At 49.0% G+C, this 14,393-nt stretch overlaps 1 protein-coding gene across 3 annotated transcripts in view; it reads left to right on the top strand.

Annotated features, from left to right (window-relative positions):
• Positions 1–14,393, top strand: part of LOC135391325 (uncharacterized) — a 686,593-nt gene that overhangs the window by 660,095 nt on the left and 12,105 nt on the right. The window contains exon 5 of one of the 3 annotated variants that reach the window (XM_064621562.1): positions 1,327–1,403. The exons of the other annotated variants lie outside the window; for them this stretch is intronic. Within the exon in view, the coding sequence (XP_064477632.1) occupies positions 1,327–1,403 (77 nt within the window). The remainder of the gene's footprint in view (positions 1–1,326; positions 1,404–14,393) is intronic. 3 annotated transcript variants of the gene reach the window in all.

Genomic DNA, 14,393 nt, shown 5'->3' with positions numbered 1-14,393 from the left:
ATAAGACGAGACCTCAGAGTACGTGGGGGGGACTCGGAAGTTGATGCTGGATAGTAATTCGGGCAGTGAATGCCAGCATGTATGACCTTATATAAGATATTACAGCCACGAATCGTTGTGCGATAAGATAACGTTGGGATAGCATGTGTGTTCAGGATATGATCGTAGTCGTAATAAGCGCCGCAACCAAGGTGACGTAGATGAAAAACAGAGTTGAAACTCAAACTCAGAAATGAAGCGTATCTGAACATGTTCTATTTCAGCGGTTTGAACGATATTTAGACAGTTCCATGCCATTGATGCAAATTCAAGAATAGGGAGTACAATAGAGAAGAATAAGCGAAAGGAACAAGATGGGTTCAGAAAGTTGTCAGTGATCCGCGAGATGATGACAGTTCCCATGCATTTGTGGAGATATGTGCACCTTAAGTTGCTTCTTGAACCCTTCGCTTAGTCATAGTGACAAAGAACAGATTGCTCTCAAGTAGTCCACGCTGCGTTGTGTGAGAGTTATCAGGAATAACTCCCTTTCAAACGCCCTGTTCTATAGCATGTAACCGTGAGATCCACGACACCACCGATAAATAGTGGGAGTGCACTTATGGCGAAAGCTGAACAGCTTCGGCACCGCAATGGGTTCGAGGTTTTCAAAATCGTCTGTCCTGTTCTGCTGGTATAGCAGGTCCCGTCAAAGTGTGCTTCCAGAATAATAACACTTTTTGTGTGAGTGCATAGACTTCTAGAGCGAAATTTCTCCGCTGAACACAGTTGAATTAAGTACATGCAAGGAAGAAAAGCCGTGTTGTGTAAAAAACAATAACCACCGTGTTAAACAGCTGATGGATTTTCGTTTTCGCATGTGTGTAATACACGCACACCATGGGTGCAGAAGCAAACAACGTAAATTAGTTCGCAAGCTGCACGCTTACGTTACAAATGCGTGAACCCTTCGTTGGATCTAATTCGTCTCGCTGGACTCTCGTTCGCCAAATTCGAAGCTGGTGTAGGTCTGCCAGGAAGCAATCTAGCTTCCAGCAATTCCTCGAATGAATTCGACACCGCGGAACACAGCGTCCATCATTGTGACTGGGACGGGTCGTGGACACGAGAATGGCGGCTTCTGAGATCGACGGTGGCGTTTACTTCTGCAAAAGGCGACTCCACTCTCAACACAAAGGGCACAAGTATTGGGGAACAGTAGTGTATCTTCCATCTAAGCGAACCGAATAAGCACGTAAAATGTTCATCACCAATGGAGTGTCATTGTTAACGACCAATGCTTTTTTTTAATAGTCAATCATTGTATTTTACGTTCTTCCCCCGCAGAGCGCGGACTTCCAGATGCCTGATTTTCCGCTCTCTCCTGGAGCATACATCGTCTGGGAGGGCGACGCCTCGGGAACGTAAGTCGTTCGGAGTTATTTAGACCAAGTTATTAACTGATACCTGTGCCATACGAGTAGGATAAATGACTAAATGTCATTCTCATTTAATGCCACTCGGATCACGAATGGCACTGCCAACTAAGGTCTTGCCACACGCCAATCTGTAACGGCATTAAGGGGACGGTCGTATCTGTTTCACCCGATTTCGAAACTACGGTATCATTTCATTTCACATGGACCACTGGCCACGGTATGAAGAATCCCACGCGAAAAACTGCCGTAGTTTAACTTTCATTCGATGTAATACGTGACAAGAGCAGACGAAGGATGTTGATAGCGTCCCGCAATCCCCCCTCTGGAACAACGAGAAAACGTCACTCCCTAAGAACGACCATTTGATTTATTTCATCAGTGTGAGTGAATATACCTTTGTGGATAGTGCGCTCCGTGTGAGTGTCGTCTTTCTTCGTGGTTTTCACGGGTTTAGGTGCAATGATTGATATGGCCACACGGCCTATAGCACAATATGTCTATGCGCCTCAGCGCTAAGAATCCATGGAAAAGTGTTCGACAAGCTTCAGTTCCGCTCGGGTCACGTTGCGCTTTGATGGCGACTTTCCTCCTCTGAGCGCCGCACTCTCACTCCTAAGCTTACAGAGTGACGTCATGCCGCCGGAACTTCTGCGGCCACGGAAGCAGCGCCTCACCTTTAAAGCTCGTTTATTTATTATCTAAGCACTTTTCGGACGAGAAAAAAAAATGCCGGGTAGATTGTCAGCCGACGCGGAACATAGGGGTATCGGTTTCATAGACGAGTTCCCGGATGCGACCGTCCCAATTGCTGTGATAGTTTTCTAGAAAATTAAAATTCAGAATTACGGGCAACACAGCGTCGAGGTCGCCAAGAGATGCGCATTGCTCGTCAAATACGTAACTAAAACTCTATTGCCTTAGAACATCAGATGTCGGCTGCCTGCGTGTCGTTTGCACAGCCCTCAGCAAGTCGGTCGGGGACATAGATCATTGTTGCTAGGCAAACCTGACATCCCCACTGTCCCCCATTCCTTCCTACTGTTCCCTCTTCGTATGTTGAAGATATCACCAAAGAAGATGATGAGTCACTGTCTATTACGCTCACGTAACAGACATCGCGTTCATTCTAGTTCTTTTCAACACAATAAACACATCGTCATCCAGCTGTCTTGTCTTCCACAAAATGGTGCCGTTAGTAGATGTGACTGATAGGTGTCTGGGCTGCGTTTGTAGCGTAAGAGTAGTAATGTAACAACCCAAGATTTACACAGAAAATCCACGGCAAGTATTGCACATTTTACTTTAAATTATTTTAAAATTACTTTAAATTTTTCAAAAAAATTTAAATTTTTAAAATTTTGAAATTTGGCAAAATCTGACTCAGTGCAATACTAGACAGTAATTAAGAGGCATGTCATGCGTTTGGTGGCACAGATTTATGACCCGCTGGGATTCGTGCTACCTTATACAATAACCGGAAAGCTACTGCTGCAATCGATATAAACGAAATCTGGACTGGGATAGTCCACTACCGCTTGATCTTCAGGATAAGTGGCGAGATTGGTACAAAGACGAGTCACTTCTAAAAGGTGTACGTATTCCACGCCACTACGGGACAGAGTTATCTGATCCAGCGGAATCAGAGCTACATTTCTTTTCTGACGCTAGCCCGGCTGCTTACGGGACGGCAGTCTACTTACGAGTAGTAATGTAACAACCCAAGATTTACACAGAAAATCCACGGCAAGTATTGCACATTTTACTTTAAATTATTTTAAAATTACTTTAAATTTTTTAAAAAATTTAAATTTTTAAAATTTTGAAATTTGGCAAAATCTGACTCAGTGCAATACTTGTCGTGGATTTTCTATGTAAAACTCGGGTTGTAGGAAATAAAAAAACTAGATAGAAAGGAAGCAGACAGTAGGAAATGATTTATTTGAAAATCAACGACGCCATCTTGAAGAAATCACGCCGGTGCGGGCGACTGGAGCACGACGGTTGCAGAGGCAGGTGGCACGCTAGTTCCAAGGCATCACACCAGATGGCGCCAGCATCGTAGCTCTGTACGAGAAAGAGAACATGAAAGTACTAGCGACACGTAAAAATGGCAACACTGCTCGACAAGTCTAAGCATGCCAGAGCGCGGGGAAAAGGCCTAACCGCTACTGCTAAACAGCACGGAGAAAACACTACACATCGGGGGGAAAGGCTTAAGGCAATCGACAAGGCCTAACCACAGCGTCACAACACTTCGCGGCTAACACAAGGTTGGACACCGCTAAACAAGTCTAAACATGCGAGAAAAGGCTTAACACGAGCACGGTAAAACAACGCGCAAACATCGGTAAATCACTCACCTTTTTTCCCCGCTGCGACGGAGCGTCCGCTCTCGTCGACAGCCAGGGATCAAGTGACGACGGAGCGAACGACCGCACGTCTTCTCCCAACGAGAGCCAGAGGTGGACTGACGTAAGCGCCACTCTACGGGTGCTACGCATGCGCGCGCTCCTAGCGCCCTCTGCTCCACCCGACCGCGCATGCGCGCGCGCTCCTAGCTCCCTCTGCGCCGCCCGCGGGTGTTTTCGGTTTCGGCTCTCCGCTGCGCGCGCGCGCGCTCCTAGCGGCGACGGGTGGCTTTTCAGTTTCGCTTTCATTCTCCGTTCTTTGCGCGCGCGCGCGCGCGTTTATCTCTATAAAGGCAGCGCGCACCGCGCTCGCGTCATCATTCTGAGCGATACGTGAAAAACGCCATGTGTGGTTTATTCTCCTGCGCTTCTCGTCGTCGCAAGGAAAAGACAAAAAACGAAGAACTTCGCGAATTTATTCGCGGCATCGTGGAGGAAGCCTTTCAAATCCACCGCCTGGAATGGTTGCAAGCGCGTCAAGAAATGTGTCAGGACAAGATGAAGACGCTCGACCGCATCTTAGCGGCGGACAGACTGGCGAAAAAGAAGTCCAACTTTAGCCTGGACAATCTGTATTGGGAACGCAGTTCCGATGTAGAGGACGACGACGAGGATGTGTAAATAAAAGCGATACATTTCTCTTCGAGTCTCAGTCTCTTCTTTTTCTTCGTGCAACGTGTACGCACGCAACATGTCTTCCCCCGAACCTTTTCGTTTCCGTCATCCCTTTCGCTGTATCTTAAGCGGCCCCTCCATGTGCGGCAAATCTACTTTTGTTGCTAACGTGTTGAGGAACCTGAACGACGTGGTAGACAAGCCTCCGTCACAAATATTCTACGTGCAGAAATATGCTTCGCCGAGCATGCAGGACGAATTCGGGGACTCGTAAAATTTACCAAGGAGCTACCGCGAGAGTGGGACACGTCGCGCGCTACGCTGATCGTCGTCGACGATCACATGACCGACGCCGGTTCCTTGAAGGAGGTGACCGATCTTTTCATTCGGGGTTCTCACCACGCCAACGCGTCGATCTTCTTACTCGTTCAAAACATCTTTTTCGACAGTAGCCATTTTAGAACAATATCCTACAACGCCAGTTACGTCGTCCTGTGGCGCACCGTGCGCAGCGTGCACCAGATGGAACATTTCGGCCAACAGCTATTTGGCAGAAAAAGATTGGAGTATTTTCTGGACGCATATAAACAAGCGATGTCGTCGCCCCACGCATATTTACTCGTGGATCTTCACAACTATACGCACGAGGATCACAGGTTGCGTAGCAATATCTTTCCGGGAGAACGTCAATATATTTACGCTCCGAAATGAATCTCCGCCCTCACCTCACTTTACTCAAAGTACTCTCCACTCTACCCCCTCCACGCCGCCGCGACGTCTTGAGACGTTCGTCCTCGTCCGACATGAAACACCTCTCCGAAATTTGCCTCAATGTATTGAACGGAAAGGTGGCTCTAGCTCCAGATACGTTCGCGCGTTTGAAGAAGCACAAACGCTTTTTACGACGGCTCGCCTACAAAAAGATTCACAAGAATCCGCAACGTTTGAAGCGCTATCTGTCTCAGCAGCGAGGACAGGGCGTTCTTTCGTCGGTGGTTCCTCTCCTGCTTTCCGCCGTGTTGAACCTTTTCGCCAATGGCCAAGAGAATTGAAGTGACCACCTCCATCGGAAACATTCTTTCCTCGAAGGAGAGTGACGACGTCAAAGTGAAACTCATACTGCAAGCACTGTATCGTATACTCAAGCAGTACGGATTTGACCCCTACGACAATAAAAACAAGGCGTCCGACGCTACAAATGACTTTGACTATTCGCTCCTCTCTCCAGAGGTGGACGAAGAGGAAGCGGAAAGGGTCGTCTCGGAATTAAAGAAGGTTCTTTCCTGGGATCGCGAGGGTTGTGTCTCCGTGTCGGGCAAGCCCATCAGACACTCCTCCGTTTACGAACTCGTCAATTATTTGTTGCAACGTAAAACGGGAAAGAAACCTTCCTGGTTCCCCAAAGTCTCGAAACTATTGCGTCTGATTTCTCTACCCAAATCTCGCGAGCCTCAACAGCAGCAGCAGCAGCAGCAAGCCTCCATTGCGTGGACGACTTATGGAGGGATATGAGAAACCAGAGGGTGGTTTGGGGGGTGTGGAACGCTATAGAAAAGCGCATCACTTGAGCAAAAAGAAGGCTCTCGCCATTCTCAGAAAGCTGGATGCCTACACGCTCCACCATCCGGTCAGAAGAAAGTTTAATAGGAGACGCATCATCGCGCTCAAGATCAACGACGTGTGGCAAATGGACCTCGCCGATTTTTCAAATCACAAGAGATTCAATGGTGGCTACCGCTACATTCTCGTGGCAATCGATTCCCTCTCCCGCTTTCTGCGCACCCTCCCGCTAAAGACGAAGCGCCCCGCCGAAATGAAAAGGGCCATGATAAGACTTTTTCGGGGAGGTAACGTACCTACACGCATCTTTTGCGACAGAGGTGGGGAATTCTACAACAAGACCGTCAAGGAGTATCTCTCACGAAAGAAGGTACAGATGTATTCTACCTTCTCTCCAGTAATCAAAGCGTCGCAGGCAGAGCGCGTCATACGCACTTTACGCGACAGAATATTCCGTTATTTTAGAGTAACGGGAAAATACCACTTCGTTTCCGCGCTTCCCAAGATCGTGCGCGACTACAACACCACCAAACACAGGACTTTGGGCATCAGCCCGTCCGAAGTCACGCCCGAAAACGAATTGGAGCTGTTCAATAAGATAAATGGGAAGCCCGTCGTACCCTCCGTGAAAAAGAAGCTCAAACTGGGGGATAAAGTGAGGGTCCTACTTCACAGAAAAGGTTTTCATAAGAGCTCGGAAGGGAGTTGGTCGCCTCAGATTTTCACCGTCTCCCGCCTGAGAGACACCTCTCCTCCCGTCGTACACCTGGAAGATTACCGGGGTAAGGAAGTGGACGGATCTTTCTACCCGGAGGAGGTACTCGTCGTAACCCGAGACGCCAATCAGCCTTGGCCAGTAACGAAAGTGCTCAGAAAGAAGCAACTGAACGGTCAGAGCTTCTCCTTGGTTCGCTGGTTCGGTTACGACAAAGAACACGACAGTTGGGTTCCGAGCAGCGACGTGGTCAAGATTGGGAAATGATGTCGGACATCTACGTCCACCTGCTCTCGAACGCCAGCATGGATAAGTTTCCCTCGAATAAACTCAACGCCTTCACGGTAGCTTTCGATAGTCCGCTTCAGCTCTCGAATCGGTATAAAGTCGGTCTGATGGATCTCAGCATAAGTAACGATTTTTTAAATATCGGGTACGAAAGGCAAGATGCGAAAATCGAGGTTTCTTTCGAGGACACGGTGGAAGCCGGCAGAACTTTTCGTGTCACCTCGGATCTCGAGAGGGATTTGGGAAAAGCCCTTTCGGAATTCGACGTTTCTTTCGCGTACAATAAATCGCGATACGACTTCGTCTTACCCGTGGACGTGAAAGCCGTGGAACTGGACCCTCGGCTCGCACAGGCGCTCGACGCCTCTCTAGCGTCCCGCGAAGCAGGTCGTGCGGTGAAACCCCCCAAATTGAGCGAACGCGAAGCCACCTCCATCTTATTGGAGCACGCCGCACCCGTCGCTTTCGGCGACGTCACTCTGAATTCGGAAACCACGTCCCTACGGAACACACTCAACAAGTATTTCCAGACGCACAAGCTGGACGCCTCGCTAGAATTCGCGGATAACGTGTACTCTCTGAAAACACCGAAAGGGTTGCACGTACCGGAACCCTTTGTCAAGCTGCTACATCTCACACCCGTCGAGGGACACGAAGAAACGCTACGCGTCTCTCTCCCCGTAGCGCGTCAATTTTCTTTCACGATCAAGACGAAAATTCCTCGATCTTTGCAAGTACATCTGCCTCCCGGCTATTATGCGACGCCGCAAGCACTTCTAAATGCGATTAATCAGCGCGTAGGCGAACGCGCGCGCTTCAGCTTCGACGGAACCGAACAGAAATGTAAAATTCGGCTTTCCGAGGGCACCTCCACCCTAAGACTTTCCGAGTACCTGGCCGTGCTTTTGGGCTTCGAATCGCGTACCGTGTTCACAAGGGATGAGGATGCTACGAGCTCCGTCGAGGTACTCCTGGAACCCCCGTTTCACAACATAATCGTGTACACGGATATCGTGGAACCCACGTACGTGGGGAGCGGGAAAAAACCTATATTAAAAATACTACCCTTTTATTACGAGAAAGACAAGCACGTCGTCACCTACACGTTAGATAACATCCAGTATTTTAACCTGTCTCAATTCGAAATTCCCTCAGTGACGATCGTTCTCGCGGACGAAACGGGAAGACGTTTGCCGTTGCGGTCCAAAGGCAGAACCAATCTAACGTTGCATTTCAAATATGTACCGTAATTCCCCCAAAATAATTCCCGTGTACACGGGACCCCTTTTCCAACGAGGGGGCGGTGTGTTGAGCAACATATCCAAGTTTATCGTTCCCATGTGGCAGCAAATAAAACCGATCGCCAAGAGAACGTTGAAGCGCTTGGCGCGGAATTTGGCCGATGGCGAAGGAATATCGCGCGCAGTAAAAAAGACGGCCATAGCAACGGGGAGAGACGTGCTGGATTCCATGGAGGGCTCTGGAAACAACAACAACAATGGAAAGAAACGCCGCAAAAGACAACAAAAGGCGCCGACACACGACGCACCTGCAGATATCTTTGGTAGGCCGTGAAGGTCACACATCCGCTGCGCGCGCTCCGCCATGACGTCAACGAAAGCAAAAATACAGACGCAACGGTCACCGCATTGTCTTACGAGTGACGTGATGATATTCGAACCCCCTTCCATTCAATACGGCGTGGAAGATACTTCGTACCAACTTTTTTATCCGGTCAACGGGGTAAATAATTCCGTGATCGAATTTTGTATTCAAAATTTGCAAAGGGCACACTTGGATCTCTACGGCAGTTTCGTGTCTTTGACCGTGCGCATTGTTCGCGACGACGGGGAAGAAATGGACGAGAAAGATGTCGTTTTCCCAATAAACCACCTGTTGAGCGGCATGTTTAAGACGGTCACCGTTTACGCGAACAACAAACTCGTCAGTTCCAACGAGTTGTACGCCTACAGGAGTATTTTGGACGTCGTGCTTCATTCCACGCCCGCGGCTCAAGAAACAGTGCACGCGGCTGGACTTTATGTCGAGGACGACGAACATTTAAAGGACGATTACGACGTCTCGTCTCGCGGTCCGAAACAACGTTACGAAGCGACGAAGGGTGGAAAATACTTTAACCTGGTCGGACAGATCAATACCGACCTGTTTCAACAGCCGCGCCTGATGGTACCTGCCGTCGAAATTCGCGTCGTTTTCCTGTTAAACAACGACGAATTTAAACTCGTATCGGTCCCCAAAGACAAGAAAACGTACAATTACGAGGTGGACATTAAAGAAATGACGTTACACTTGAAAAAGGTGACGCTGGCACCTTCCCTGTTTTTGGAATACGAGCGGCGGCTTCAGACCACGCCGGCCATCTACGTGTTACGCGGATTGGAAACCAAGGTGCGGAGCTTGAGTGCCGGGAGCTTGGACGCTCACTTTGAAAACGTTTACCCCGAAAGGGTACCTTCCAAATTATGCGTCGCCCTGCTCGCCACGTCCGACTTTCTCGGCGACATCCAATCGAACCCCTACAAATTCCGTCATTACGACCTGTCTCATTCGATGCTCTCCGTGGACGGCCAGCAAGTGCGAGCCGAGTACGACTTTCAGAACGACCTCGTCAAAATTCCCTACTTTAACTTCTTGCAAGAACTGGGAGAGAAACATTTCAAGTATAGCTACGAGCGATTTAAAACGAACGGGTTCCTTCTCTACTTCAACTTGGACGTGGACAAGTGTTCTTCTCCTTCGCATTTGAACGAGTGGCGAAAAGGAAACGTTCGCCTGCAATTACGCTTCGCTAAAGCCCTTCCACACGCGGTCACCGTCCTCTTGATTTCCGAGTGTCCCAAGCTCATGTACGTCGACAAGGACCGTACGGTCACCTTCCCATAAGAAAAGATGTACGAGAGCGACATCTTGGAACTCGTGTCCCTGAACCCCCTCGCTTCCTCCATGCTGAGAGGCATTTGCGCTTCCGACGAAGCCTTCGTTTTACGCAAGCCCGGTTATTTAATCATCAATACGGAAGAGCGAAGAAGGCGCGGGCAGCACTGGGTGCTCTACCTGAAAAACTACGACGGGTCTGCCGTGTTTTTCGACAGCTACGGACTTCCCCCCATCGAAGCAAACCTTCGAAAGACTTTACCTGTAGTGGACGAGTATAACGACAAGTGTATTCAATCGCCTTTTTCGCCTTACTGCGGGCTTTTTTGTATCTACGTAGCCACGCGCATGTCGAAACGCTACAGCTTGAAAAGTTGTGTATCCATGTTTTCCTGTAACCTCGAAGAGAATGACGAAACAATAAAACGTCTCCTCGTGAGCGAACTCGTTTCGTAAAAAATAGACTATTTATTTTTTCACGACATACACAAGACCCTTGCGAGACGATCTTCCAACGTGCTGACCCGACGCTCACCGCCGTCGTCGTCGCCGGTCTGCACCGTGACGTCGAGGGATGTGTGGAGAAGCCAGTAGCGACGGACGATAGGTCGGTTGAAACCCGCGTTGATGAGACACGGGTCGACTGTCTCTCCTCGTCTATACTTTTCCAACAGCTCGAGCTTGTAATCTACGAAACGCTTCATTTTCTTTGCAATCTTCCCACTGACGGTGAACAGACGTAGGGTATCGTCTTGAGAATCGAGCGAAAGTCTCCCTCGCAGCTATCGCCGTGAATATAATCGCGTAATCGCAGCAAGTCCCGATACATTCGCGTTTGCACAAAGGTGGCAAACCTCTGCTCGGGCGTCATCATGACTGAGACGGAATGAGAGTAGACAACCTTTTTTTATTTCTCGTTACACAAAAATTAGGCTCCAGCTTTGGTTTCGTAGCCGGGAAGGCAGCCCAAATACGGACGAAGGCTCGAGTCTAACCAATGGCTGGGGTTTCTCGACCAGAGTCCACCGCAGCGACAGGTAGTCAGTTGATCGCCGATTCGCAAAAAGAAGGTCTTTGGAGGAGGCTTGAAGGTTAGGACCAGGGGTAGATCTCCCGTCAGTAGCCATTCGTAATCTGCAACGAAAGGAGTGTGAGAAACGCGTGTTTTTTTAACTCAAACACACACACGTACAATCTTCTTCAGTCACAGAGTGACACTGATGGTCCATCTTCTCCATCTTCCTTCAATAGTCGAAGTCCTTCGCAACGTACGTCGAACGGTACCGTCCGACAACCGAGAAACGGGCGAATCAATCGGTCCGTCCAATGCTTTTGCTCTGAAAAAAATGTGACTGGTTATAGAACGTATTAAAAAAATAACGAGGAAGCGTACCTTTGGACCACAATCCACCACAATTGGTGCAGAAGAAGCGGGCGCTGCCAATCTCCCGAAATATGTGAGGCGGGAAAAAACCGACTTCACGCGCAGCAAAAGTGTTGTACACTGGAAACGAAACTCTTCAAACATTTCGGCGATGATGACGTCATGGGTATTACTTACGAGGATCTACCAAGCTGATCATGATGGAATGACGATCGACCATTCGCTTCGACATTTATAGTAAAGCTTTGCCTCTCACTCTCTATGACGTCATTGAACGTGTTTGAACATGTTAAGACGTGTTTGAACATGTTTGGACGTGTTCAGACACGGGCGGCGAAGTCGCCCCTGGACACACTCGTTCCTCTCACCCTCTCTATGACGTCATTGAACGTGTCTGAACATGTTTGGACGTGTTTGAACATGTTGTGACGTGTGTAGACACGAACCCCGCAATACGAAAAACGTCACGCAGCACGAATTAGACTGGTGGTTAGTGTGTCGCGCCCAGTGTAGAAGGATCCTGGGTTCGAATCCCACTCTGGGTCTTCTCGTCATCATATACAAGTCGGCCCAGAGTGTTAGCTAGAAAATAGTGTAATGTTTTATTCAACGTCGATGGTATTATCATTGTCATATGCGACATCGCAAAAAGGCGCGAAAGACGGAAGGCGGGGTGGTCAAAGTACAGACGACACCGTCGCAATGCGAGGACGAGGAGGAGAGCGGTGTAGCGACTATAAAAGGTGCGCTGGTTCTACGACGATTGATCGAAAGCCCACAAGGGGCATCCATCCACGACGCGAGGCGTTTCGTGGAGCAGAATGTAAGTTGACCGTCTCTGCTGTGAGAGTGTATTCTATGTATGACATTGTTTTTCAGGAACCAATAGCCGCTGTCACCGCATGACACTGAACACACACACAGGGACTCATCCCATCCTTTCTCTCATCATCAATCTCAAGCGTTCCTCAACTGAATGGAAAAGTGAGCATTGTTTCGTGAGGGGGAATCTCGTACTGATTTTGTTTGACCGCAGTGCCGCGCTGTCTCGTATGTCAGTACGACCCCATCGATGCCATGCTCGTGGCCGTAGAAAGAGAGCACGAAGCTAGAATAGAGAATCTCGGTAACAGCCCAGTCGTCCTTTCAGATGACGACGACAGAGTCAGTAGTCCTCCTTTCGTAATACCTGAAACGGATGACGACGACGACGACGACGAACCCCTAGATGGGCACGACAATGCAGACGAATTGCTCATGTGGGAAGGGGATCAGTCCTATGCAGATTTCATTCCTCTGTCTGGTAGGGCTAGAGATGAATCACCAGGTGCAAGTCCAGAATTTCAAAACGAAGCTGAGCCTGTCCAGGGTCGTAGAATCATTGAATTGCGAGAACACGTCGTAGAGAATCATCCCTCCGTCACGGAGAGACGATTCCTTCCTTTTTTTGTCACAGACGAGGCATTCGACGGAACGGCTACTAGGTACACGCTTCTCTGCTCCCCGCACGACGACAACGTCGACGATTTGCGACTCTATCTACCGAGCATAGCTCCAGTAATCGCGCGCGTCCTCGAAGCTTATCCCATGCCTTTCAAATTTTGTCTGTGCTCGAAAGCGCTCATGGTTAAGGACGGAGCCGACGGGTTGACTTCTCATCTCCTTCACGTGAACCTTCACATGAGAGTGGTTCATAACCGTCAAGAAATCGAAGGTGCGATAAATGCTGCTATCGCAGAATCCTCGCAACGCGTTGAAAACTATGCGAGAGAAGGGTCTGGTTTCACCTCGAACGACGTCCAATGTGTCGACTTAAAACTAACGCGCTTAAAACCGAAGCGGATTGGGTGCACGATCGAGCTTCCCGAGCTGCTAAAAAGAAAACGAAAGACTCTCACAAACGTCAAACTTCCACCGAACCACGAAAACGAATGTTTCAAGTATAGCGTGCTGGCACTCTTGCATCCGTTAAAGAGGAATGCAAACCATTATGTCAGATATCACAAATATATGAATCCGCGGAACCCGGAGACGCGCGTGACGTACTGGCCCCCCTACTTCCCAGTCACTTACGAAGACATTACCCTGTGGGAGAGAAAAAACAAAATCTCCGTGTACATCTACGTGTTCGACGAGCAGACGAGTTCGATATCTACCGGACGGGTTCCCTGTACGCTCTATAAGGATAAAGTCTATCTGCTCGAGGTTAGGGAGCATTTCTATGGCATTAAAAAATTTAGCACTTTCATGGGACGTGGTGACTATTTTTATTGTGAGAAGTGTACGAGCGGCTATGGGACAAGACAGGCGTTGGAGCAGCACGAACGTCTGTGTCGAGGCGTAGACGAAGTGATCCTCGAAATGCCAAAAGCGGGGGAGAGTGTCTCCTTCAACAAGATACAGTACACGCATCCCTACCCCTATTTCGCGGTGTTAGACACGGAGAGCGTCTTGGAAAAGGATGCACTTGTTAAGGACGCCGTGAGTGTGCACAGGATGAGTTCGTACAGCATCGTTGTAGTGCGGAGTTGTGACGGGAAAATAATGGGCGTAGATGGCTATTTGGGACCCAACGCGGCAGAAAAATGCTTGTTCGCGCTCAAGGGATTTAGCGAACAAATCCATAGGCTGAACCGTCTTCCCTCACCGTTGGTCATGAGTGTGGAAGACCACTTTCGGCACGCGAGCGCTACGCACTGCGAATTTTGTGGAATCGAATTTAACCGACACACACGGAAAGTGTCGCATCACGACCACACCCACTTCGTAGAGCCCGGTTCTTCGAATTTTGTCGCGACGCTGTGTGATACGTGTAACCTTACGTGTCGTAATACCAAAGAACTCGTCGTGTGCGTGCACAACCTGCAATACGATTTGAGCTCCCTTCTCCGATACATGCACGTTCTAAATATGGGTGAACCGTGGATCTTAGCTTCGAGTTCGGAAAAGATAAGAGGGTTCAATATTGGAGATCTCCATTTCCGCGATACCACGCAGTTTTTCAACCTGTCCTTGTCGAACCTGGTGGAAACTCTGCTCGCCAGCGGTGGTGAGAGCGCGTTTCATTGTACTCGTCAAATGTTTGGTGACCGTTTCCGACGCCTCCTCAA

This window comes from Ornithodoros turicata, chromosome 4 (assembly GCF_037126465.1).
Source record: "Ornithodoros turicata isolate Travis chromosome 4, ASM3712646v1, whole genome shotgun sequence".
Taxonomy (NCBI): Eukaryota; Metazoa; Arthropoda; class Arachnida; order Ixodida; family Argasidae; genus Ornithodoros; species Ornithodoros turicata.
Note: the sequence above shows the minus strand (reverse complement) of the source record. Positions and strands in the feature narration are given on the sequence as shown.